Here is a 23,123-nt window from a genome sequence, read left to right as displayed (position 1 = left end):
GACCAAAAGCTTGGTCAAAGAGGTAGGTTTTAAGGAGCGTCTTAAAGGAGGAGAGAGAGGCGGAGAGGTGGAGATTTAGGGAGGGAATTCTAGAAAAAAGAGAGAAAAGGTTATGATACTTTCAACAGAAAGTGTGGTTGCGCACAGTACCAAAACTCAACCCTTGTTGAATAAGCTGAAGCGTGAAATGATAGCAAAATACTGCGGATGCTGGAAATCCAAAATAACAACAGAAAATGCTGGAAAAACTCAGCAGGCCAGGCAACATCCGTGGAGAGAAATAGAGTCAACGTTTCAGGTCGAAACCCTTCTTCAGAACTGAAAAAACACAGGAAAAGAAACAGATTAAAAGGCCAGTTTGGGGGCTGGGAAATGGGGGAGGGGATGAAAGAACAAAAGAGAAGTGAAGAGACATTAAGAGATATTCAAAACGAGACGAGATGGTGGTAGGACTAGTAAAGAGACAAAAGACGGCTCTAGATGAGGTGTGAAATGCGCTGGCAGAATGAGACAGCTGCCATTTCTTTCCACACCTTTGTTTTGTGCCCTTCCCCCTTTCTCTCTCCCACATGGCAACTGTCTCTCATTCTGCCAGCGCATTTCACACCTCATCTAGAGCCGTCTTTTGTCTCTTTACTAGTCCTATCACCATCTCGTCTCGTTTTGAATACCTCTTAATGTCTCTTCACTTCTCTTTTGTTCTTTCATCCCCTCCCCCATTTCCCAGCCCCCAAACTGGCCTTTTAATCGGTTTCATTTCCTGTGTTTTCTCAGTCCTGACGAAGGGTTTCGACCTGAAGCGTTAACTCTATTTCTCTCTCCACAGATGCTGCCTGGCCTGCTGAGTTTTTCCAGCATTTTCTGTTGTTATTGCGTGAAATGATAGGTGGGGCTGAGAATAGCACTCTGCTCTGAACTCTGCCGACGTCTAAAGCTCCTTTGAGAATTTAGTTATAAGGGGACGCACAACCTCCTCGTCACCAATTTGCATCTCATTTACATACATGTCTTGTCACTAGTTAGTAACCCTGCTCACCTGCTCTAACCTGATTGGTTCCCGGGAAGGAGCACGAGAGGTTTGGCTGGAAATATGACTGTAATCCGTGTGTTTACACCGGGCGCAGTTCTCAGGACAGCTCTCTAAAGTGCAACGTCTACCCGTGGTTTCTTAAACTTTTACCAAATATTTGTCCCCTTGGAATGTCCTCTCCTGACAGCCCCGATTCTTGCTGGGGCACTGTCCCAGAGATACCAACTGCGAGAGCCTCACCCAAAGGGGCTTGTCTTCATGGGTGAGCATAGACACTGGTGTTGGGAGGATATCTGACCCTAGATCCCAATGGCCACTCACTGCACAATGGTTAGGGGCAGCAACTCTGGTGCCAGCCCATGGCATTGAGATTAACTGCAGCACTCCTACTGTCCTCCCCACTGAGATCATCTAACTACAGCACTCCTACTGTCCTCCCCACTGAGATCATCTAACTACAGCACTCCTACTGTCCTCCCCACTGAGATCATCTAACTACAGCACTCCTACTGTCCTCCCCACTGAGATCATCTAACTACAGCACTCCTACTGTCCTCCCCACTGAGATCATCTAACTACAGCACTCCTACTGCCCTCCCCACTGAGATCATCTAACTACAGCACTCCCACTGTCCTCCCCACTGAGATCATCTAACTACAGCACTCCTACTGTCCTCCCCACTGAGATCATCTAACTACAGCACTCCCACTGTCCTCCCCACTGAGATCATCTAACGACAGCACTCCTACTGTCCTCCCCACTGAGATCATCTAACTACAGCACTCCTACTGTCCTCCCCACTGAGATCATCTAACTACAGCACTCCTACCGTCATCTCCACTGAGATCATCTAACTACAGCACTCCTACTGTCCTCCCCACTGAGATCATCTAACTACAGCACTCCCACTGTCCTCCCCACTGAGATCATCTAACGACAGCACTCCTACTGTCCTCCCCACTGAGATCATCTAACCTCAGCACTCCTACTGTCCTCCCCACTGAGATCATCTAACTACAGCACTCCTACTGTCCTCCCCACTGAGATCATCTAACTACAGCACTCCCACTGTCCTCCCCACTGAGATCATCTAACTACAGCACTCCTACTGTCCTCCCCACTGAGATCATCTAACTACAGCACTCCTACCGTCCTCCCCACTGAGATCATCTAACTACAGCACTCCTACTGTCCTCCCCACTGAGATCATCTAACTACAGCACTCCTACTGTCCTCCCCACTGAGATCATCTAACTACAGCACTCCTACTGCCCTCCCCACTGAGATCATCTAACTACAGCACTCCTACTGTCCTCCCCACTGAGATCATCTAACTACAGCACTTCTACTGTCCTCCCCACTGAGATCATCTAACCGCACAGGGCAGGAATTGAACTAGAACACCGCCCTCATCAACTGATTCATCAGGAGAGGGCTGCCCTTAACCTCTAAACACCCAACCTCTTGTTGGCCACATCTCTGTAAAGGCAATAAAACTATTTCTGATTTGGAGCCTCTTTTAATATCCAGAGGGATAATCATCGTGAGATTGAGAGGTTTACCTTGAAGTTCAAAGTCTACAAGACTAGGATTGAGTGCATCGATATCTGTGCTGATATCTCCTTCTACAACGATGTCGTGTATGTCCTTGGCCATGGACTGCTCCATTAGCAGCTGGCTGTTGATGTCAGGGATGCCGTGAATTGGTGGTGTCTGGCCTGGAATTGGGGAATCTTGAGTAGTGTTGGCCTGCGCTCTGGTGTGGCTGTAGAGGTGAGGTTGACCAAGTTGCGGCTCTGTTGTTGCATGAACTGAGCAATCCTGGTTAGTGTTGGCCTGCACTCCGGCCTCGCTGTACGGGTGAAGCCAAGGATGGGGAATTGCACATTGAGGTTGAATGTATCCCAGACGGTGGGACTGGGACGGGTCCCGAACATGCAGTGGAGACAATGCGGCTTGAGGACGGGGAGAAGGTGATGTCATCATTGAGGACTTTGTTTTATCAGGTTTTTCTCCAATCAATCTGTCCAGTTCATCTGTAAAAAAATAATTTTCAATTTAATTGACTCATTACACGCAGTGCAGCTCACCAGTCACTCTGAACCACTCTCCCAGTGCCCAGTTACCCACCGGTCACTATGCACCACTCTCCCAGTGCCCAGTTACCCACTGGTCACTCTGGACCACTCTCCCAGTGCCCAGTTACCCACCGGTCACTCTGCACCACTCTCCCAGTGCCCAGTTACCCACTGGTCACTCTGGACCACTCTCCCAGTGCCCAGTTACCCACCGGTCACTCTGCACCACTCTCCCAGTGCCCAGTTACCCACTGGTCACTGCACCATTCTCACAGTGCCCAGTTACCCACTGGTCACTCTGGACCACTCTCCCAGTGCCCAGTTACCCACCGGTCACTCTGCACCACTCTCCCAGTGCCCAGTTATCCACTGGTCACTCTGGACCACTCTCCCAGTGCCCAGTTACTCACCAGTCACTCTGAACCACTCTCCCAGTGTCCAGTTACCCACCGGTCACTGCACCATTCTCACAGTGCCCAGTTACCCACCGGTCACTCTGGACCATTCTCACAGTGCCTAGTTACCCACCGGTCACTTTGGACCACTCTCCCAGTGCCCAGTTACTCACTGGTCACTCTGGACCACTCTCCCAGTGCCCAATTACCCACCGGTCACTCTGGACCACTCTCACAGTGCCCAGTTACCCACCGGTCACTCTGGACCACTCTCACAGTGCCCAGTTACCCACCAGTCACTCTGGACCACTCTCCCAGTGCCCAATCACCCACCGGTCACTCTGGACCACTCCCACAGTGCCCAATTATCCACCGGTCACTCTGGACCACTCTCACAGTGCCCAGTTACCCACCGGTCACTCTGCACCACTATCCCAGTGCCCAGTTACCCACTGGTCACTCTGGACCACTCTCCCAGTGCCCAGTTACTCACCAGTCACTCTGAACCACTCTCTCAGTGTCCAGTTACCCACCGGTCACTCTGGACCATTCTCACAGTGCCTAGTTACCCACCGGTCACTCTGGGCCACTCTCCCAGTGCCCAGTTACTCACCGGTCACTCTGGACCACTCTCCCAGTGCCCAATTACCCACCGGTCACTCTGGACCACTCTCACAGTGCCCAGTTACCCACCGGTCACTCTGGACCACTCTCACAGTGCCCAGTTACCCACCAGTCACTCTGGACCACTCTCCCAGTGCCCAATTACCCACCGGTCACTCTGGACCACTCCCACAGTGCCCAATTATCCACCGGTCACTCTGGACCACTCTCAACAATACCCAGTTACCCACCGGTCACTCTGGACCACTCTCCCAGTGCCCAGTTACTCACGGGTCACTCTGGACCACTCTCCCAGTGCCCAATTACCCACCGGTCACTCTGGACCACTCTCCCAGTGCCCAGTTACCCACCGGTCACTCTGGACCACTCTCCCAGTGCCCAGTTACCCACTGGTCACTCTGGACCACTCCCACAGTGCCCAATTATCCACCGGTCACTCTGGACCACTCTCAACAGTGCCCAGTTACCCACCGGTCACTCTGGACCACTCTCAACAGTGCCCAGTTACCCACCGGTCACTCTGGACCACTCTCTCAGTGCCCAGTTACCCACAGGTCACTCTGCACCACTATCACCCCCAAATTGGCTGCCGTGTTTCCTACATTGTAACAGTGACTACACTTCAAAAAGTGCTTCATTGGCTGTAAAGCACTTTGGGATGTCCTGAGGTTGTGAAAGGCGCTATAGAAATGCAAGATCTTTCCTCAACTAAAGCCAAGTACTGCGGATGCTGGAAATCTGAAATAAAAACAGGAAATGCTGGAAAAGCCAGCAGGTCAGGCAGTGTCTTACTGGAATTGTTTGAGATGTAACTGGTAGAATAGGTAAGGGAGAACCAGTGGATGTGGTGTATTTGGACTTTCAGAAGGCTTTCGGTAAGGTCCCGCATAAGGGACTAGCGTGCAAAGTTAAAGTACATGGGATTGGGGGTAAGGTACTGACTTCGATAGAAAACTGGTTGGCAGACAGGAAGCAAAGAGTTGGAATAAACGGGTCTTTTTCCGAGTGGAAGGCAGTGACTAGTGGGGTACCCCAGTTATTCACAATATATATTAATGATCTAGACGAGGGAACTAGATGTAATATCTCCAAGTTTGCAGACGACACAAAGCTGGGTGGGCATGTGTGCTGTGAGGAGGATGCAGAGAAACTCCAGAACAATTTGGATAGGTTGGGCAATTGGGCAGATGCAGTATAATTTGGATAAATGCGAGGTTAAATGGTGACAAAAACAGGAAGGCAGATTATTATCTGAATGGCAATAGATTGGGAGAAGGGGAAGTGCAACGAGACCTGGGTGTTCTTGTGCACCAGTCGCTGAAGGTAAGCATGCAGGTGCAGCAGGCGGTTAAGAAGGCAAATGGTATGTTGGCCTTTATAGCGAGAGGGTTTGAGTACAGGAACAAGGATGTCTTGCTGCAGTTATACAGGGCCTTGGTGAGACCACATCTTGAGTATTGTGTGCAGTTTTGGTCGCCTTATCTGAGGAAGGATGTTCTTGCCATGGAAGGAGTTCAGCGAAGATATGGCAGGAATGACGTATGAGGAGAGATTGGGTCGATTGGGCTTGTACTCGCTGGAGTTTAGAAGAATGAGAGGGGATCTCATTGAAACTTATAAAATTCTGACAGGACTGGACAGACCAGATGCAGGAAGGATGTTCCCGATGGTCGGGGAGTCCAGAACCAGGGGTCATAGTCTAAGGATAAGGGGTAAGCCATTTAGGACAGAAATGAGGAGGAATTTCTTCACCCAGAGAGTGGTGAACCTGTGGAATTCTTTACCACAGAAGGCAGTAGAGGTCAATACATTAAATATATTCAAGAAGGAGTTGGATATATTTCTTAAGGCTAAAGGGATCAAGGGGTATGGGGAGAAAGCAGGGACAGGGTACTGAATTTGGATGATCAACCATGATCACATTGAATGGCGGAGCAGGCTCGAGGGGCCGAATGGCCTACTCCTGCTCCTATCTTCTATGTTTCTTAAGCTGTCCCATTACCATCTCCTCTTGCCTTGAATATCTGTTAATGTCTCTTAACCGCTCCTGCTTTCTATCCTATCACTGACCTTCCCTTTTGTTCTTTCATCCCCTCCCCCTTTTCCCAGCCCCTAAACTTGCTTTCCATTTCCTGTTTTTTTCCAGTTCTAACGAAAGGTCTTTGACCTGAAACGTTAACTCTGTTTCTCTCTCCACGGATGCTGCCTGGCCTGCTGAATTTTTCCAGCGTTTTCTGTTGTTATTTCGGATTTCCAGCATCCGCAGTATTTTGCTGTTGTATTGGTGTCTGTTAGCTTATCCACGGAATGGAGCCAGTGTGTGGGGCCCTGCTGAGTTACCCCCTGTATGATTAAAGCAGGCAGGCAGCGTGCCAGTGCAGATCCCTGCTTGTTAGCTGCTTCCCCCACTTGCCTGGCTTGGCCATGCTCTTCCTCACTGCCGCGGGATCTTTCCTCCTCCACTTCTGCAGCTCCTCCTGCATCTTCTGGACCTTGGCGGGGTTCAGGGCCCACAAACAGCCCTTTCTGGAGGTCCCGCCCCCGCCAGACTTGTTCTCTACTTTCTCAAAGCACTTATTCAGAGACAGGTTGTGTCGCACTGAGTTCTTCCAGCCGTCCGGCGCAGTCTGCAACAACAATTGGACAGAATCTTTACTTTATTTCACCACTTTCCACCTCTCCTCTTCTGAAGGCTCTGACTGTTGGCGAAATCCAGTTCAACAGGAGACGCTCACCCTCTGCTACCTTGGCTAAATGGGGTTGGGGCGGTTAGGGTCAGGGGTTGGAGTCGGGGCGGTTAGGGTCAGGGGTTGGAGTCGGGGCGGTTAGGGTCAGGGGTTGGAGTCGGGGCAGTTAGGGTCAGGGGTTGGAGTCGGGGCAGTTAGGGTCAGGGGTTGGAGTCGGGGCGGTTAGGGTCAGGGGTTGGAGTCGGGGCGGTTAGGGTCAGGGGTTGGAGTCGGGGCAGTTAGGGTCAGGGGTTGGAGTCGGGGCGGTTAGGGTCAGGGGTTGGAGTCGGGGCGGTTAGGGTCAGGGGTTGGAGTCGGGGCGGTTAGGGTCAGGGGTTGGGGCGGTTAGGGTCAGGGGTTGGGGTCGAGGGTCGGGCCAGTTAGGGTCAGGGGTCGGGGGTTAACAGTGTGTTGACAATGGATAAAATTGAAGACGGACTTTCAATTTGTGATTGAAAATGCCGCATTGTAAAACCCAAGTGTTTCGCTGCATTAATGTAAAATCGTGGCAGGTACACATAATATTTAAATTTCTGCAAGCTACATTAAACACATAAAAACTACGTCAGTATAAATAGAGAATTCTTTACATTTAGTAAGACCCCAGTTGGAATACTCTGAGCAGTTTTGGGCTCCACACTAAGGAAGGATGTTGAGGCAACAGAAAGCAGATTCATTGGATGCTGCCTGGTGCGAGGAAATACAAATCCAAAGGCTTGAAAAGTTGGGGCTGTTTTCAGTAGAAGAGAGAAGATTCTCCTCCCCTGACAGTGTCAAAGAAAATTAGATTTTTTTCCCCCTCATCCAAGCAATCAGTAAATATTAATTTTCTTGTTGTCAACATGGTACAAATCTCGGGGAAACCTGGAAGATTTTCTGGTGCTAAAAGCAAATTTGGATGCAAGAGTAAAAAACCTTCAGTAGATCGTCAGCTGACCTGAGCAGCCCCAGACCTGGAGCCGCAGGCCCCTGACCCGGAGCCGCAGGCCCCTGACCCGGAGCCGCAGGCCCCAGACCCGGAGCCGCAGGCCCCAGAGCAGGCCCCAGACCCGGAGCCGCAGGCCCCAGACCCGGAGCCGCAGGCCCCAGACCCGGAGCCGCAGGCCCCTGACCCGGAGCCGCAGGCCCCTGACCCGGAGCCGCAGGCCCGACCCGGAGCCGCAGGCCCCTGACCCGGAGCCGCAGGCCCCAGACCCGGAGCCGCAGGCCCCTGACCTGGAGCTACAGGCCGCCCGTCTAAGGTCACAGATACAGCTAATGAAGAACAGCTTAGAGAGAATCATTGAATCATAGAACGGTTACAGCACGGAAAGAGGCAATTCGGCCCGTCGAGCCTGTGCCGGTTCTCTGCAAGAGCACTTCAGCTAGGCCTACTCCCCCGCCCTTTCCCCGTAGCCCTGAACATTGTTTTCCTTCAGGTACTTCTCCAATTCCCTTTTGAAAGCTGTGATTGAGTCTGCCTCCACCACCCTCTCAGGCAGTGCATTCCAGATCCCAACCACTCGCAGCGTAAAAAAGTTTTCCCTCATGTCGCCTTTGGTTCTTTTGCCAATCACCTTAAGAAGAGACAAGCTGGAATTTCACTCGCCCCTGAAGCATTTTTAAAATTGCAAGGAAGGAATAGCTGACGGTTTGTTCCTTTCCCGGGGAAGGTAAGTCGTGTTGTACATCCATGGAAGTAACATCTGGTTGTGTGGGCCTTTTTCAAGTCTAGTGTATTTGGTGGGTGAGAGCGGGCTGAATCTTCCTCAGGCCCTCTCTCTCTCTCTCTCTCTCGTAACTGAGCGTCACCTGCTGGACACAGGGATTACTGCGGCCCGCTCGCAGAAACATCACCGACTTGTTAAATCTAAAGTGCTGCAGCACTAATTGTGACCTGTCACAGGGGCTATATGTGTCTGTGTTGTTAAATGTAGCAGGGCCGCAGTATCCTGATTCTGGCAGATAATTTGTCAGTAATTGCAGAATTTCGCCTGAGGAGTGGGCAATGAGCGGTGATTAATTCCACGTACAGCAGACATGAACAGTAATATTATCCGATACTTAGAGCTACAATCCCCGGAACTTCTAGATGACAAACATCTAAAGTGACACCTGTTAAAGGACAAGAATATATGTACGATAGCAAATATATGTACATTGTGCTCACAGTGAGGAGCAGGTGGCTAAATGGGCCGCATTAGCCACAGATTAACATTCTGGCCCCTGGCAACTCAGCAAATGAATGGGGTAGCTGCACTTGGATTCTTGCTGTCTCTAGATTTACAAAGCAGCTTAGCTGGGTTGGTAGCAGTCTTACTACTGGAACATTTAGTGTCGATTAATTGTCAGCCGTGGCTCAGTGGGTAGCACTCGCGCCTCTGAGCCAGAAGGTTGTGGGTTCAAGTTTTACTCCAGAGACTGGTGCAGTACTGAGGGAGCGCTGCACTGTCGGAGGGGCAGTACTGAGGGAGCGCCGCACTGTCGGAGGGGCAGTACTGAGGGAGCGCGGCACTGTCGGAGGGGCAGTACTGAGGGAGCGCTGCACTGTCGGAGGGGCAGTACTGAGGGAGCGCCGCACTGTTGGAGGGGCAGTACTGAGGGAGCGCGGCACTGTCGGAGGGGCAGTACTGAGGGAGCGCGGCACTGTCGGAGGGGCAGTACTGAGGGAGCGCTGCACTGTCGGAGGGGCAGTACTGAGGGAGCGCTGCACTGTCGAAGGGTCAGTACTAAGGGAGCGCCGCACTGTTGGAGGGGCAGTACTGAGGGAGTGCCGCACTGTCGGAGGGGCAGTACTGAGGGAGCTCCGCACTGTCGGAGGGGCAGTACCGAGGGAGTGCCGCACTGTCAGAGGGGCAGTACTGAGGGAGCTCCGCACTGTCGGAGGGGCAGTACTGAGGGAGCGCTGCACTGTCGGAGGGGCAGTACTGAGGGAGCTCCGCACTGTCGGAGGGGCAGTACTGAGGGAGCTCCGCACTATCGGAGGGGCAGTGCTGAGGGAGCGCCGCACTGTCGGAGGGACAGTACTGAGGGAGCGCTGCACTGTCGGAGGGGCAGTACTGAGGGAGCTCCGCACTGTCGGAGGGGCAGTACTGAGGGAGCTCCGCACTGTCGGAGGGGCAGTACTGAGGGAGCTCCGCACTGTCGGAGGGACAGTACTGAGGGAGCGCTGCACTGTCGGAGGGGCAGTACTGAGGGAGCGCCGCACTGTCGGAGGGACAGTACTGAGGGAGCGCCGTACTGTCGGAGGGGCAGTACTGAGGGAGCTCCGCACTGTCGGAGGGGCAGCACTGAGGGATTTCTGAAGTGACCATGGAACTTAACAACAACACCTTGCATTTATATAGCGCCTTTAACATAGTAATACATCCCAAAGTGCTTCACAGGAGCGATTATCAAACAAATTTTGACAACAAACCACATAAGGAGATATTAGGACAGGCGACCAAAAGCTTGATCAAAGAGGTCGGTTTTAAGGAGCGTCTTAAAGGAGAGAGAGAGACAGAGAGGTTTAGGGAGGGAATTCCAGAGCTTGGGGCCCAGGCAGCTGAAGGCACGGCCGCCAATGGTGGAGCAATTAAATTCGGGGATGCGCAAGAGGCCAGAATTGGAGGAGCGCAGAGATCTTGGGGGGGTTGTGAGGCTGGAGGAGGTTACAGAGATGGGGAGGGGCGAGGGCCAGGGAGGGATTTGAAAACAAGGATGAGAATTTTGAAATCGAGGCGCTGCTTAACCGGGAGCCAATGTAGGTCAGTGAGCACAGGGGAGATGGGTTAACGGGACTTGGTGCGAGTTAGGATATGGGCAACAGAATTTTGGATGAGCTTAAGTTTCTGGAGGGTGAAAGATGAGAGTCCAACCAGGAGAGTGTTGGAATATCACGTCTAGCGGTAACAAAGGCATGGATGAGGGTTTCAGCAGTGGATGAGCTGAGGCAGGGGCGGATCAGGCGATGTTACGGAGGTGGAAATAGACGGTCTTGGTGATGGAGCGGACATGTGGTCAGAAGCTCATCTCGGGGTCAAATGTGACACCAAGGTTGCAAACAGTCTGGTTCAGCCTCACAGTTGCCAGGGAGAGGAATGGAGTCGGTGGCGAGGGAACGGAGTTTGTGGCGGGAACCGAAAACAATGTTAATCAAACTCTTGCTAGTTGGTTGCTGAAGGGTGTGTGCCCTGTATTATTAGATGGTTGTATAACAGCGCAGAACATGTGAATGTGAATCCTGTTACGTCCGTGTATAATCAGACACAGACTGCGGAGAACGGTACAAACGGTGTTTACTCAACGTTATATACAGGTGTGGTCACTGCCGGTACTACAGTATACATGAGCTGTAAAAAGTAGTTCTCCCCCTTGAAAGGTACATACATTACAATTCCTCCCCTTTTAGATTAACAGTACCATAACACTCATTTAACAATTAAATATCAAACTAATTACAATTAACACTTTTAACATGCAACATTAGCTGAAAATAGTCTATTTATAAATTCAGTCTTTGGGGAGGCTTCCTGATCCTTTCTGGATAGCGCCTTTCCCGAGTGTCTTGCTCTTGGTGCGGAGGCGATTCTGGCCCCCTGTCGTCGGTTGGTTCATCAGCTTCCGATGCTACTGTTTCTGGGGTAGATGCTACCTGTACGTCGGGTTCATCACCAGGTACGTTTGGGCGAGGCATGGGGTTGACTTGTTCCTGTGACTCTAGGATCTGGTCAGCATGGCGTCTCATGATGCTCTCCCCAACGTCCACTGTGTACATTAGTGGGCCCTGCCGTGTGCATATCGTTCCTGGCTGCCATTTTTCTGTTCGGTAGTCGCGGGCCAAGACTGGTTGCCCTACATTGAAGCTCCTTGTTGGCTTCTCATGGATGTGCTGGAATTGCTTACTCTCAACATCTCTTCGTACGTTTGGTCTGAGCAAATCCAGGCGAGATCTTAACCTTCGGTTAAAGAACATCATGGCTGGGGCCTGGTTGGTGACTGCATGTGTCGCTTTCCGGTAGGCGAACAGGAAATTGTCCACCTTGTGCTGCAGCGGAATGTTGTCATTGTACATAGCCTTTATTGCCTTCTTAAAGGTTTGTACGAACCTCTCAGCCAATCCATTTGTGGCTGGATGATACGGGGCGGATGTGTAATGCCTTACCCCATTCTTTTTCAAGAACCTCCGGAACTCTTTGGACACAAACTGTGGTCCATTGTCGGAGCAAATCTGTTCTGGCAAGCCATTCCTGGCAAAAATGGTCCATAGGACTGCAATAGTTTTCTCCGTGGTGGTGGAGGACATTTTGATCACCTCAGGCCATTTCGAGTGCGCATCCACGGCTATTAAAAACATTGAGTCCATGAATGGACCAGCAAAATCAATATGCACCCGTTGCCATGGGGATGAGGGCCACTCCCATGGGTGTAGAGGGGCCTGTGGTGGTGCATTTTGGACTTTCTGGCATCCTGAGCAGCTCTTGGTCAGGTCCTCGATTTGTTTATCGATTCCCGGCCACTACACATAAGCCCTGGCTAGGCTTTTCATATTTTCCCGTCCCAGATGACCCTCATGAAGCTCATTGAGCACTCTATCCCTTAACTTGGGTGGAATTACCACTCGGGATCCACACATCAAGGTCCCCCGGCACACTGACAGCTGTTCTCTCCTTGTCGAGAATGCTGGCAACAGTGAGTCGCCATGTGCTGGCCATCCCTTCACCGTCAAATCATATACCCGAGACAGTGTCGGGTCATTTCGGGTTTCCTTTTCGATACAAGCGTTAGTTACCGGTAGGTATTCAACTATAGTCGAATGGAATATTTCGACAGGATCCACTGCTGGTGCTTCCTCCGCAGTAGGCAGTGGCAGGCGTGATAGCCCATCAGCATTTCCATGCTGTTTCGTGCCCTTATATTCAATCTCATAGTGGTGCGCCCCTAGAAAAAGTGACCATCTTTGTAGTCGTTGCGCAGTCATCACCGGAATGCCCTTCTTTGGATTAAAAATGGAGACAAGAGGCTGGTGATCAGTCAGCAAGGTGAATTTCTGCCCGTGCAGATAGTGATTGAACTTTTTCACTCCCCACACTAGGCTGAGGGCCTCCCTGTCAATCTGGGTGTAGTTACGCTCGGCTGAGGTTAGTGATCGTGACGCAAAGGCTATTGGCCTCTCTGAGCCGTCCGAGAATTTGTGCGACAGCACTGCTCCAATGCCGTAGGGTGACGCATCACATGCCAACCGAATTGGTAATGCTGGGTTGTAATGGGCCAATATCTCTTTCGATGTGATTAGTGTTTCGCTCTTCTGGAAAGCTCGTCTACATTCGTCACTCCGCTTCCATGGCACCCCAGTTTGCAGTAGGGTGCTCAGTGGGTGTAGTATTGTAGACAAATTTGGCAAGAACTTATGGTAGTAGTTTACCAGCCCGAGGAACGACCTCAGTTGTGACACATTTTCTGGTGCTGGAGCCTTGACTACTGCCTCAATCTTCTCTGGGGACTTATGTAACCCCTCTTTATCGATCACGTGGCCACAATACGAGATCTGTTTTCTAAAAAACTCGCATTTTGGGCGGTTAGCTCGGAGCCCATATTACTGCAATCTAGTGAGCACCTGCTCCAGGTTGGCAAGGTGATCACTGTCATTTTCGCCCGTGACCAGGATGTCGTCCAAATAACACTGGGTCCCTGGGATCCCTTGCAGGACTTGTTCCATTGCCCTCTGCCAAATAGCCGGAGCTGATGCTACCCCGAATACCAGCCGGTTGTATTGGTAGAGACCTTTATGGGTGTTGATTGTGAGGTATTTTTTGATGCTTCTTCTACCTCCATTTGCAAATATGCCTGGGCCAGATCAATCTTAGTGAAGCTTTTCCCTCCAGATAGCGAGGCGAAAATATCTTCAATCCGCGAAGTGGATATTGTACGGTGTGAAGGACCGGGTTCACTGTTACCTTAAAGTCCCCACAGATGCGAACCTTCCTTGGTTCCCCAGGCGTGCTGCTTGTGGTAAACCACTGTTATACCTGTCTGTAAGTGTATGTGTATTCCACTAGGTACAGGTCTGGACATGCCTCGGCTGACTCCTCCCACTATTCCAGGTATATAAGTGACTACCTCCCAGTCCCTTAGTATTCTGGACGGGTCGACCACTCGAGACAAGACCTTCCTTCTTTAGTTAATAAAAGCCTGGTTGTTACTCGCTTAACCTCAGTCTTTTGGGTAATTGGTGGCGCATCAATTTTATTAACTAAATTTTTATAATGGAGAAGATCCTCACACCAGCATGCCTGGACCTGGACAGTCGGGAAGCGGACGCTTCCACCAAGTTTGCTCACTGGCTCATGTGCTTCAAGACATTCCTGACTGCCTCCACTGCGGTCGTAACGGATGCGAACAAACTGTCTGTCCTGATCTCCAAGGTGAACCACCAAGTGTACTCAGTCATCCGGGACGCGACCTCGTACACAGCCGCCCTCCAGCTCCTCAAGACCAAGCACACGCGCCCTGTGAACGAAGTATACGCCAGGCACCTACTGGGGAGTCGCAAGCAACAACCTGGGGAATCGACTGAGGAATACCTCCAAGCTCTGTCCGTGCTTGGCCGGGCCTGTGGGTGTAAGGCGGTAACGCCCACTACGTACACGGAGGAACTGATCCGGGATGCCTTCGTAGCGGGCCACAGGTCCAACTACACCCGACAGCGACTGCTGGAGCAGAGTGACCTCACCCTCGACAAAGCCTCCGAAATTGCACTAACGCTGGACGCAGCCTACCGGGGCATGGATGCCTACTCCTCTGCACCGTGGACGCCGCGGGGAACGACAACCTGGGACACGGTAGGACAGTCCCATAGCACCGTGCCACCCCAGCCACAGCCCAACGACGGCCCAACTACCGCAGCAGTGTCCCAAAGCCAGACGGCAGTATCCCAAGGCCAGAAATGCTACTTCTGTGGCCAGGCCAAACACCCAAGAGCGCGCTGCCCGGCGAAGAATGTGACCTGCTCGGGCTGCGGGAAAAAGGGACACTACGCCAGCGTCTGCAAGGCCAAAGCCACCCCGAACGCCAGCAGCGCCGCGTGTGGGCCGTGCGAGCCGCCATCTTGGGCCCCCAACAGCGCCGCGTGTGGGCCGTGCGGGCCGCCATCTTGGGCCTCCCCAGCCATGTGCGAACCACCGCAGCAGCAGCCATCTTGGACGACTCCAGCCACATGGGAATCATGGACGCCGCCATCTTGGACACCAGCCGGGACGCAGCAGGCCGCCAACCCCCCCCCATCTGAAACCCGCAGCGACACACCGACCCCTACGCTGGCCTCTGTTACGCTGGACCAAACGAGACCGCACCAACTAGCTCGGTCCAAAATGGACGTTAAGGTAAACGGCCATGCAATAAACTGCCTTTTTGACTCCGGGAGCACGGAGAGCTTCATCCACCCCGACACGGTGCGGCGTTGCTCTCTCCCAGTCCTGCCTGCGCACCAGCGGATTTCTATGGCCTCCGAGTCCCAGTCAGCGGACATTGGCGGCTACTGCGTGGTGACACTAGTAGTAGACGGGACTGTGTTCAATAATTTTAAACTCCTGGTCCTGCCCGACCTCTGCGCTGCCGTTCTACTGGGGTTAGATTTCCAGTGCCACCTCAAAAGCGTTACGATGGCGTACGGTGGCCCCCTCCCCCCACTCACAGTCCGCAGCCAGCAGCCTCCAAATTGCCCGCCGCGCACCAGATGCAACCTCTCCACACTCAGAGTCCCACCCCCCCCCACTGTTTGCTAACCTCACCCCCGACTGTAAGCCCATCGCCACAAAGAGCAGGCGATACAGTGCCAGGGACAGGGTTTTCATCAAAACCGAAGTGGAGCAGCTCCTGAAGGAGGGGATTATTGAGGGCAGCTCCAGCCCCTGGCGAGCCCAGGTTGTGGTCGTTAAGACCGGCGAAAAACAACGCCTAGTCATCGACTACAGCCAAACAATAAACCGCTACACCCTGCTGGACGCCTGCCCACTCCCCCGCATAGCTGACATGGTCAACCTGATCGCGCAGTGCCGCGTCTTTTCGACCATTGACCTGAAATCAGCGTACCACCAGCTCCCCATCCGCCCTGAAGACCGCCAGTATACTGCTTTTGAGGCAAACGGCCGCCTCTATCACTTCCTTAGGGTTCCCTTTGGCGTTACCAACGGGGTCTCCGTCTTCCAAAGGGAGATGGACCGGATGGTCGATCAAAACGCGCTGCAGGCCACTTTCCCTTACCTAGACAATGTGACCATCTGCGGCCATGACTTGCAGGACCATGACGCAAACCTCGAGAAATTCCTCCACACCGCCCAACTCCTGAACCTGACATATAACAAGGAGAAGTGCATATTCCGCACAGACCGCCTCGCCATCCTTGGCTGTGTTGTGGAACACGGGGTCATCGGTCCCGACCCGGACCGGATGCGTCCCCTTATGGAACTCCCACTGCCCCACTGCCTAAAAGCTCTGAAGAGGTGCCTAGGGTTTTTTTCCTACTACGCTCAGTGGGTCCCCTACTATGCAGACAAAGCCCGTCCGCTGATCAAGTCCACCTCTTTTCCCCTGACGGCAGAGGCCCACTTGGCCTTCCACCGTATCAAGGAGGACATTGCCAAAGCCACCATGCATGCAGTGGACGAATCCATCCCCTTCCAGGTGGAAAGCGACGCGTCCGACTTTGCCCTGGCCGCCACCCTTAATCAGGCAGGGAGACCTGTGGCCTTCTTCTCACGAACCCTCCAGGGCCCGGAGACCAGACACTCCGCGGTCGAGAAGGAGGCCCAGGCCATTGTGGAGGCTGTGCGTCATTGGAGGCACTACCTGGCCGGAAAACGATTTACCCTGCTCACTGACCAGCGTTCAGTTGCTTTTATGTTCAACAACAAGCAGAGGGGCAAAATCAAAAATGACAAGATCTTGAGGTGGAGAATCGAACTTTCCACCTACAATTACGAGATCTTGTACCGGCCTGGGAAGCTCAATGAACCCCCAGATGCCCTATCGCGTGGCACCTGCGCCAGCGCGCAGATCAATAGGCTGAGGGCCCTCCACAATGACCTCTGCCACCCGGGGGTCACCAGGTTCTTCCACTTCATCAAGGCCCGCAACCTGCCTTACTCCATCGAGGAGGTCAGGACCATGACCAAGAACTGCCAAGTCTGCGCTGAGTGCAAACCGCACTTTTATAGACCAGACAGATCCCACCTGATAAAAGCCACTCGCCCTTTCGAACGCCTGAGCGTCGATTTTAAAGGGCCTCTCCCCTCCTCCGACCGCAATGTGTACTTCCTCAACATCATTGACGAGTACTCCCGTTTCCCGTTCGCTATCCCCTGCCCGGACATGACCAGTGCCACGGTCATTAAATGTCTGAACAGCCTCTTCACCCTGTTCGGTTTCCCCAGCTATATCCATAGCGACCGGGGCTCATCGTTTATGAGCGACGAACTCCGCCAGTACCTGCTCGCTAGGGGTATAGCCACAAGCAGGACCACCAGTTACAACCCCCGGGGGAACGGACAGGTGGAAAGAGAGAATGCAACAGTTTGGAAGGCCGCCCTACTAGCCTTAAAGTCTAGGGGCCTTCCGACCTCCCGCTGGCAGGAGGTGCTCCCCGATGCGCTCCACTCGATTCGGTCACTGCTCTGCACTGCCACCAATGCCACCCCTCACGAGAAAATGTTTGTCTTCCCAAGGAAGTCCACATCGGGGACATCGTTACCGCCATGGCTGACGTCCCCAGGGCCGGTACTACTGAGAAGACACGTGAGGACCAATAAAACGGACCCCCTGGTCGAGAGGGTCGACCTCCTCCACGCCAACCCCCAGTACGCTTACATTGCGTACCCGGACGGGCGGGAGGACACAGTCTCCATACGAGACCTCGCACCCTCGGGGACCGCTGTAACCCACTACCCATTACCACCCCCCCCCACGACCCGATATCCAACCCCAGCAGCCGGCACGCCTGAGCCCGTCACCCACGAGGACTACACTCCAGTGCACCAGCCTACACGGGACGCGACGCCGGAAGCTCCACCACCCCTGCCGTCGCCACGTCGATCACAGCGGCAGATAAGACCTCCGGAGAGACTCCAATACACGAACTTCTAAATACACTTCACCCCGCCGGACTCATTTTTAAACAAGGGGTGAATGTGGTAAACCACTGTTATACCTGTCTGTAAGTGTATGTGTATTCCACTAGGTACAGGTCTGGACATGCCTCGGCTGACTCCTCCCACTATTCCAGGTATATAAGTGACTACCTCCCAGTCCCTTAGTATTCTGGACGGGTCGACCACTCGAGACAAGACCTTCATTCTTTAGTTAATAAAAGCCTGGTTGTTACTCGCTTAACCTCAGTCTTTTGGGTAATTGATGGCGCATCACTGCTCAACGACTTTTTCATCACAGGGACGATGGGTGTAGCCCACTCGCTCCAGTCTACCTTGGACAGTACACCTGAACGTTCCAGACTCTCCAGCTCTGCTTCGACGGCTGGGCGGATCGCATAAGGTCTGGCCTTAAAAAATTTTGGACTTGCGTTTTCTTCAATTTTAATCGTCGCTGTCATGCCTTTTAGTGCTCCGAGTCCTTGCTGGAACACTTCTTTCGCGTCAGTTAGGATCTTTGACAGTCGCCCAGGTGTGACGTCATCGTCCTTTTTGTCAGCCACAGTCAGTGCCTGTATGGAATGCCAATCCAGTTGTATTTTCCGGATCCATTCACGTCCCAGTAATGGTGGTCCTCCATCTTGCAATACATACAGGTCTAGTTTTGATGTTTCCTTACCGTATATATAACGGTCACCCTTATTTTTCCTTTGGGGTAGACTTTTTGCCCCGTCTTCAAAATAATTTTTGTGTCTCTCAAGGGTATGTGTGAGAATAGCCACTCGTAGTCATAAGAACATAAGAAATAGGAGCAGGAGTAGGCCAATCGGCCCCTCGGGCCTGCTCCACCATTCAATAAGATCATGGCTGATCTGATCCTAACCTCAAATCTTATATCACTCTGCATCTACCCGAACCCATGTGATCTCCCGGGAGAGGCGAAAAACCAGATAAAGACCCAATGGCCAATTTGGGAGAAAAAAATCTGGGAAATTCCTCTCCGACCCATCTAGGCGATCGAAATTCTTCCAGGAGATCACTCTGTCCATATATTTTCTACAGTACTTACCTTCTGTAAAGGCGATCTCCACCCCAGCCAGGAACAGGAATAAAACCATCTCCTGAAATCTAACACAGAATTAGAACACAGTAGGAGCAGAACAAGGCTACACGGCCCCTGGGCCCACTCCACTACCCACAGGGCCATGACCATTCCGAACCTAGACTCATGTCCAATTTCCTGCCCGCTCCCCGTAACCCTTAATTCCCTTTACTTCTAGGAAACTATCTATTTCTCTTTTAAATTTATTTAATGATGTAGCTTCCACAGCTTTCTGGGGCAGCAAATTCCACAAACCTACCACCCTCTGAGTGAAGAAGTTTCTCCTCATCTCAGTTTTGAATGAGCAGCCCTTTATTTTAAGATTATGCCCCCTAGTTCTAGTTTCACCCATCATTGGGAACATCCTCACCGCATCCACCCGATCAAGCCCCTTCACAATCTTATATGTTTCAATAAGATCGCCTCTCATTCTTCTGAACTCCAATGAGTAGAGTCCCAATCTACTCAACCTCTCCTCATATGACCACCCCCTCAACTGCAGCAATACCTCCCTGTTTTTATATTCCATCCCCCTGTCGGTTTATGACTGTTAGGGCTGATCCTGTGTCCAATTCCATCTTTACCTGGACTCCTGCTATCTTGAGAGTGACCCAAATGGTTCGGTGATCCTCTGTTGTGATCACATTATGTAGTTTCAGACAACTCAGTTCCCTGCTTTCGGAGTCGTTATCACTCTTTTGTTCGTCTGAACTATTCTCCGTTATCTTATGTACCTTCTTGTACTTTCCTTTGGTCGGTTTCTTATTGCTGGTTTTCTTTCCCGACCTGCAGACTCATGCTATGTGCCCTACTTTTCCACACTGTCTGCACACTTTGTCTTTGAACCAGCAATCATTCTGGTCGTGTGTTGTTCTGCCGCAGCGATAGCACTTCTCTGTTCCATATGACATTTCGTTTGTGCCATATTCTTGCGGTCTCTGTTGTATCTCTGCAGTGCCCCGTGCTGCTGCTTCATATGATACCGCAATGCTGAAAGCCTTTTCCAGCGTAAGGTCCTTTTCAGATAAAAGCCGTTTCTGGGTTCCTTCACTTTGAAGCCCACACACAAACTTGTCCCTTAAGGTATCTGCCAGTCCCGCTCCAAACTGGCAGTGTTTCGATAGTTTGCGCAGTTCTGTTAAATAATCAGCATTGCTTTCATCCTTATGCTGGTTCCGTTTGTGAAACTTGAATCTTTCTGCTATCAGCAGCGGTGTGGGGTTTAAATGTTCCTTTAGTATCGTTACTATGTCTTCAAAACTCTTTTCCATTGGCTTCGTTGGGGTTACTAGATTTCGCAATAACCCATACGTCTTTGCACCCATTAAATTCAACAATACCGACGCTTTCTTGTCATCTAACACCTCATTTGCCTTGCAGTACACCTCTATTCGTTCGACATATGTAGTCCAATCTTCAACTTAATTGTCAAATGCGGTGATACTGCCACTCTTCGGCATTTTGGGTGTGGTTTAAAATGGCGTCTCCCAATGGCTTAAAATGGCGTCTCCCGCGCTTTCCTTCCTCCCCCGCTGCTGCCGGTTCTCGTGGCAATGGCGGCGCCCTGTAGGTTTCGCGCGCTTCTCCTGCGCTGCTGCCAACGCCGCTCTCGGTGGTCCTCGTGGCAATGGCGGCGCCTCGCGGGTTTCTGCGCGTCTCTCCCTCTCTCTTCGACGCTGCTCGCCCCCTGAACACCGGCTGCGCCCTGTGCGCTCTGCCCTCTCTCTCTCTCTCCCGTCGACGCTGCTCGGCCCTTTGCTGTGCCGCTCGGTCGGGCTCTAACCCGCTGCTGTCCGGGAAGGGTCTGCACACTACCTGTTGCCAGCCCGTTTCGCTGGACCACCTCGACTGGAAAGCCAAGCCTGGCTCTCGACAGCCTCCCCCGCAATTCTCGAGTCTCTGGCCTTGACCTCCAATCCACTGATCTTCAGGAACGAATCCCCGGGAGGTGATGCAGAGTTGCAGGTAGGTTCGAACCTGCCTCATTGCCAATGTTACGTCCGTGTATAATCAGACACAGACTGCGGAGAACGGTACAAACGGTGTTTACTCAACGTGGCTCAGACTGCAACTGAACTGTACAGATTACTACTCAACGTTATATACAGGTGTGGTCACTGCCGGTACTACAGTATACATGAGCTGTAAAAAGTAGTTCTCCCCCTTAAAGGTACATACATTACAAATCCGATTAGGCACTTTGCAGCCTTCCGGACTCAATATCAAGTTCAACAATTTCAGATCATAACCTCGGCCCCTATTACATTTTTACTTATATTTTTTATCCACCCCTTTGTTTTGGTTTTTCCCTTCCCCCCCACTTCTTTTTTTTTCCTCTCTCCCACATGGCAGCTGTCTCTCATTCTGCCAGAACATTTCACACCTAATCTGAGCCGTCTTTTGTCTCCACTGGTCCTATCACCATCTCGTCTCGTTTTGAATACCTCTCAATGTCTCTTCACTTCTTTTGTTCTCTCCCAGTCCTGCCTTTCGATCTATTTCATTTCCTTTCCAGTTTTGTAAAAGGGTTATACCCAAAACGTCGACTCTAATTTCTCTCCACGGATGTTGCCTGGCCTGCTGAGTTTTTCCAGCATTTTCTGTTGTTATTTCGGATTTCCAGCATCTGCAGTATTTTGCTATCGTACATGTGAACGGTTTGCTTTGTTCACTGTTGATTATCCGAGTGCGCATTCTAAAGGCTTAAATTACACCGTTGGGTAGATTTTTTACATATTTTTCAAAGAGGTATTGTTTTTCAAAATCTTGTGTTTTTCTCTAGCTCCTTCGGGCCGCTTTGGGTGAGTGGGAGGGCAGATGACCTGCTTGTAGCCCAGACAGTGCTGCATTTGAGTTGGTCATCCTATGGCGAGCAGGGGTTGGTCCTGAGCAGGCTCACCTTTTCAAACCTCTGCCTGTGCAGGAAGCACCAGCAGGATAAGAGAAAGGGACCATGTGCGAAATGTAGGCTCTCACCTGCAATCTCACCATTGTTTGGCCCAGAGAGTCAGAGCAGGAACATCAGAGGAACGTAGTGTAGAAGGAAACCAATGAGGTAGCCTGCGGTGATTCAGGGAACTTGGAATGACTGGAATGAAACATGAACCTGCGACTGAAAGCCTCTTTTGTGTAATAGATTCCCAATATAAAGTGGAGGAATCTTGCTCCCTCTTATCTCCTTATCTGACAGTGAGATATTACATAATGATTTATCAGATTATTATATGCTGTAGCAGCTGCGCTCGATCAGATTTCTTAATTCCTCGTAAATTATCATTACTGATTTCTTTTTGTCTGATCTGAACTTTTGGGTGCACATAAGACTTGTGAAAAACACAAACAAGATTGTTATTTTCAGAGACTCAAATCTCACTCCTGCTCCTTCAACCTTTGTACAAGAAACTCCTTTTGACGTCCTTATCAAGTCTTGAGTGGTAGCCATCACTAATGGACAGGTCTGTGGTTTCTTGACAACCTCTTACAAACAGATAAACTGCCGTGACAAATCAACTTATCCTGTTGAAATTTTTCTGGAAACAAATGGTTTGGATTTCACTGTAATTTGCCAGTGGAGGACGTGCGAGGCCACCGCACCACAGAGCTCGCTACCAGTGGTCCTGGAAAGAACAAAGCCTGCCGGAAATCTCTATCCAGAACTAACAATGGGGGCAGGGCGCCAGGAGGAATGCTTTGCGTACATGTTGAGTGTTTATTTTAGAAACATAAAGCGGCTTCATCAGATCAAAAGATAATGGGTGGAATCTAGTCCTTCGATCTGAGGGGAGCATTTCAGGGAGCACACCGTCTGTGCACAAGTGGGAATGGGATTTCTCTTCTCCAATCTTCTCCTCTCCTCTCCTGAAGGTATCCCACTCCATGTTTGAGCCTAGCCAGCGTGTACCAGCACGATACTCAACAATCAAGCCCAATCTCTTTATCCCTCTCTAGGTCAGGTGTACTGAAACCAACTCCAGACTCCAACCATTGCCCTGGCTGAGCTCAGTTCTCGGCGCAGATTGGGGTTTGCACTTGGACTCTCCTGGTCAACACTTGCCACTGGCTTGA

General features: G+C 51.5%; 1 protein-coding gene across 1 annotated transcript in view; it reads right to left on the bottom strand.

The window, feature by feature from the left end:
- LOC147102248 (forkhead box protein N1-like) overlaps positions 1-23,123 on the bottom strand; it is a 100,251-nt gene that overhangs the window by 3,406 nt on the left and 73,722 nt on the right. Inside the window, exons 6-7 of the mRNA XM_085965107.1 lie at positions 6,542-6,755; positions 2,594-3,067 (exon numbers count right to left, since the gene is read on the bottom strand). Of these exons, the coding sequence (XP_085821233.1) occupies positions 2,594-3,067; positions 6,542-6,755 (688 nt within the window). The remainder of the gene's footprint in view (positions 1-2,593; positions 3,068-6,541; positions 6,756-23,123) is intronic.

The sequence above is a fragment of the Somniosus microcephalus genome, chromosome 22 (genome assembly GCF_052327205.1).
Source record: "Somniosus microcephalus isolate GS21.2 chromosome 22, FLI_Smic_1.0, whole genome shotgun sequence".
In the NCBI taxonomy this organism is placed as follows: domain Eukaryota; kingdom Metazoa; phylum Chordata; class Chondrichthyes; order Squaliformes; family Somniosidae; genus Somniosus; species Somniosus microcephalus.
Note: the sequence above shows the minus strand (reverse complement) of the source record. Positions and strands in the feature narration are given on the sequence as shown.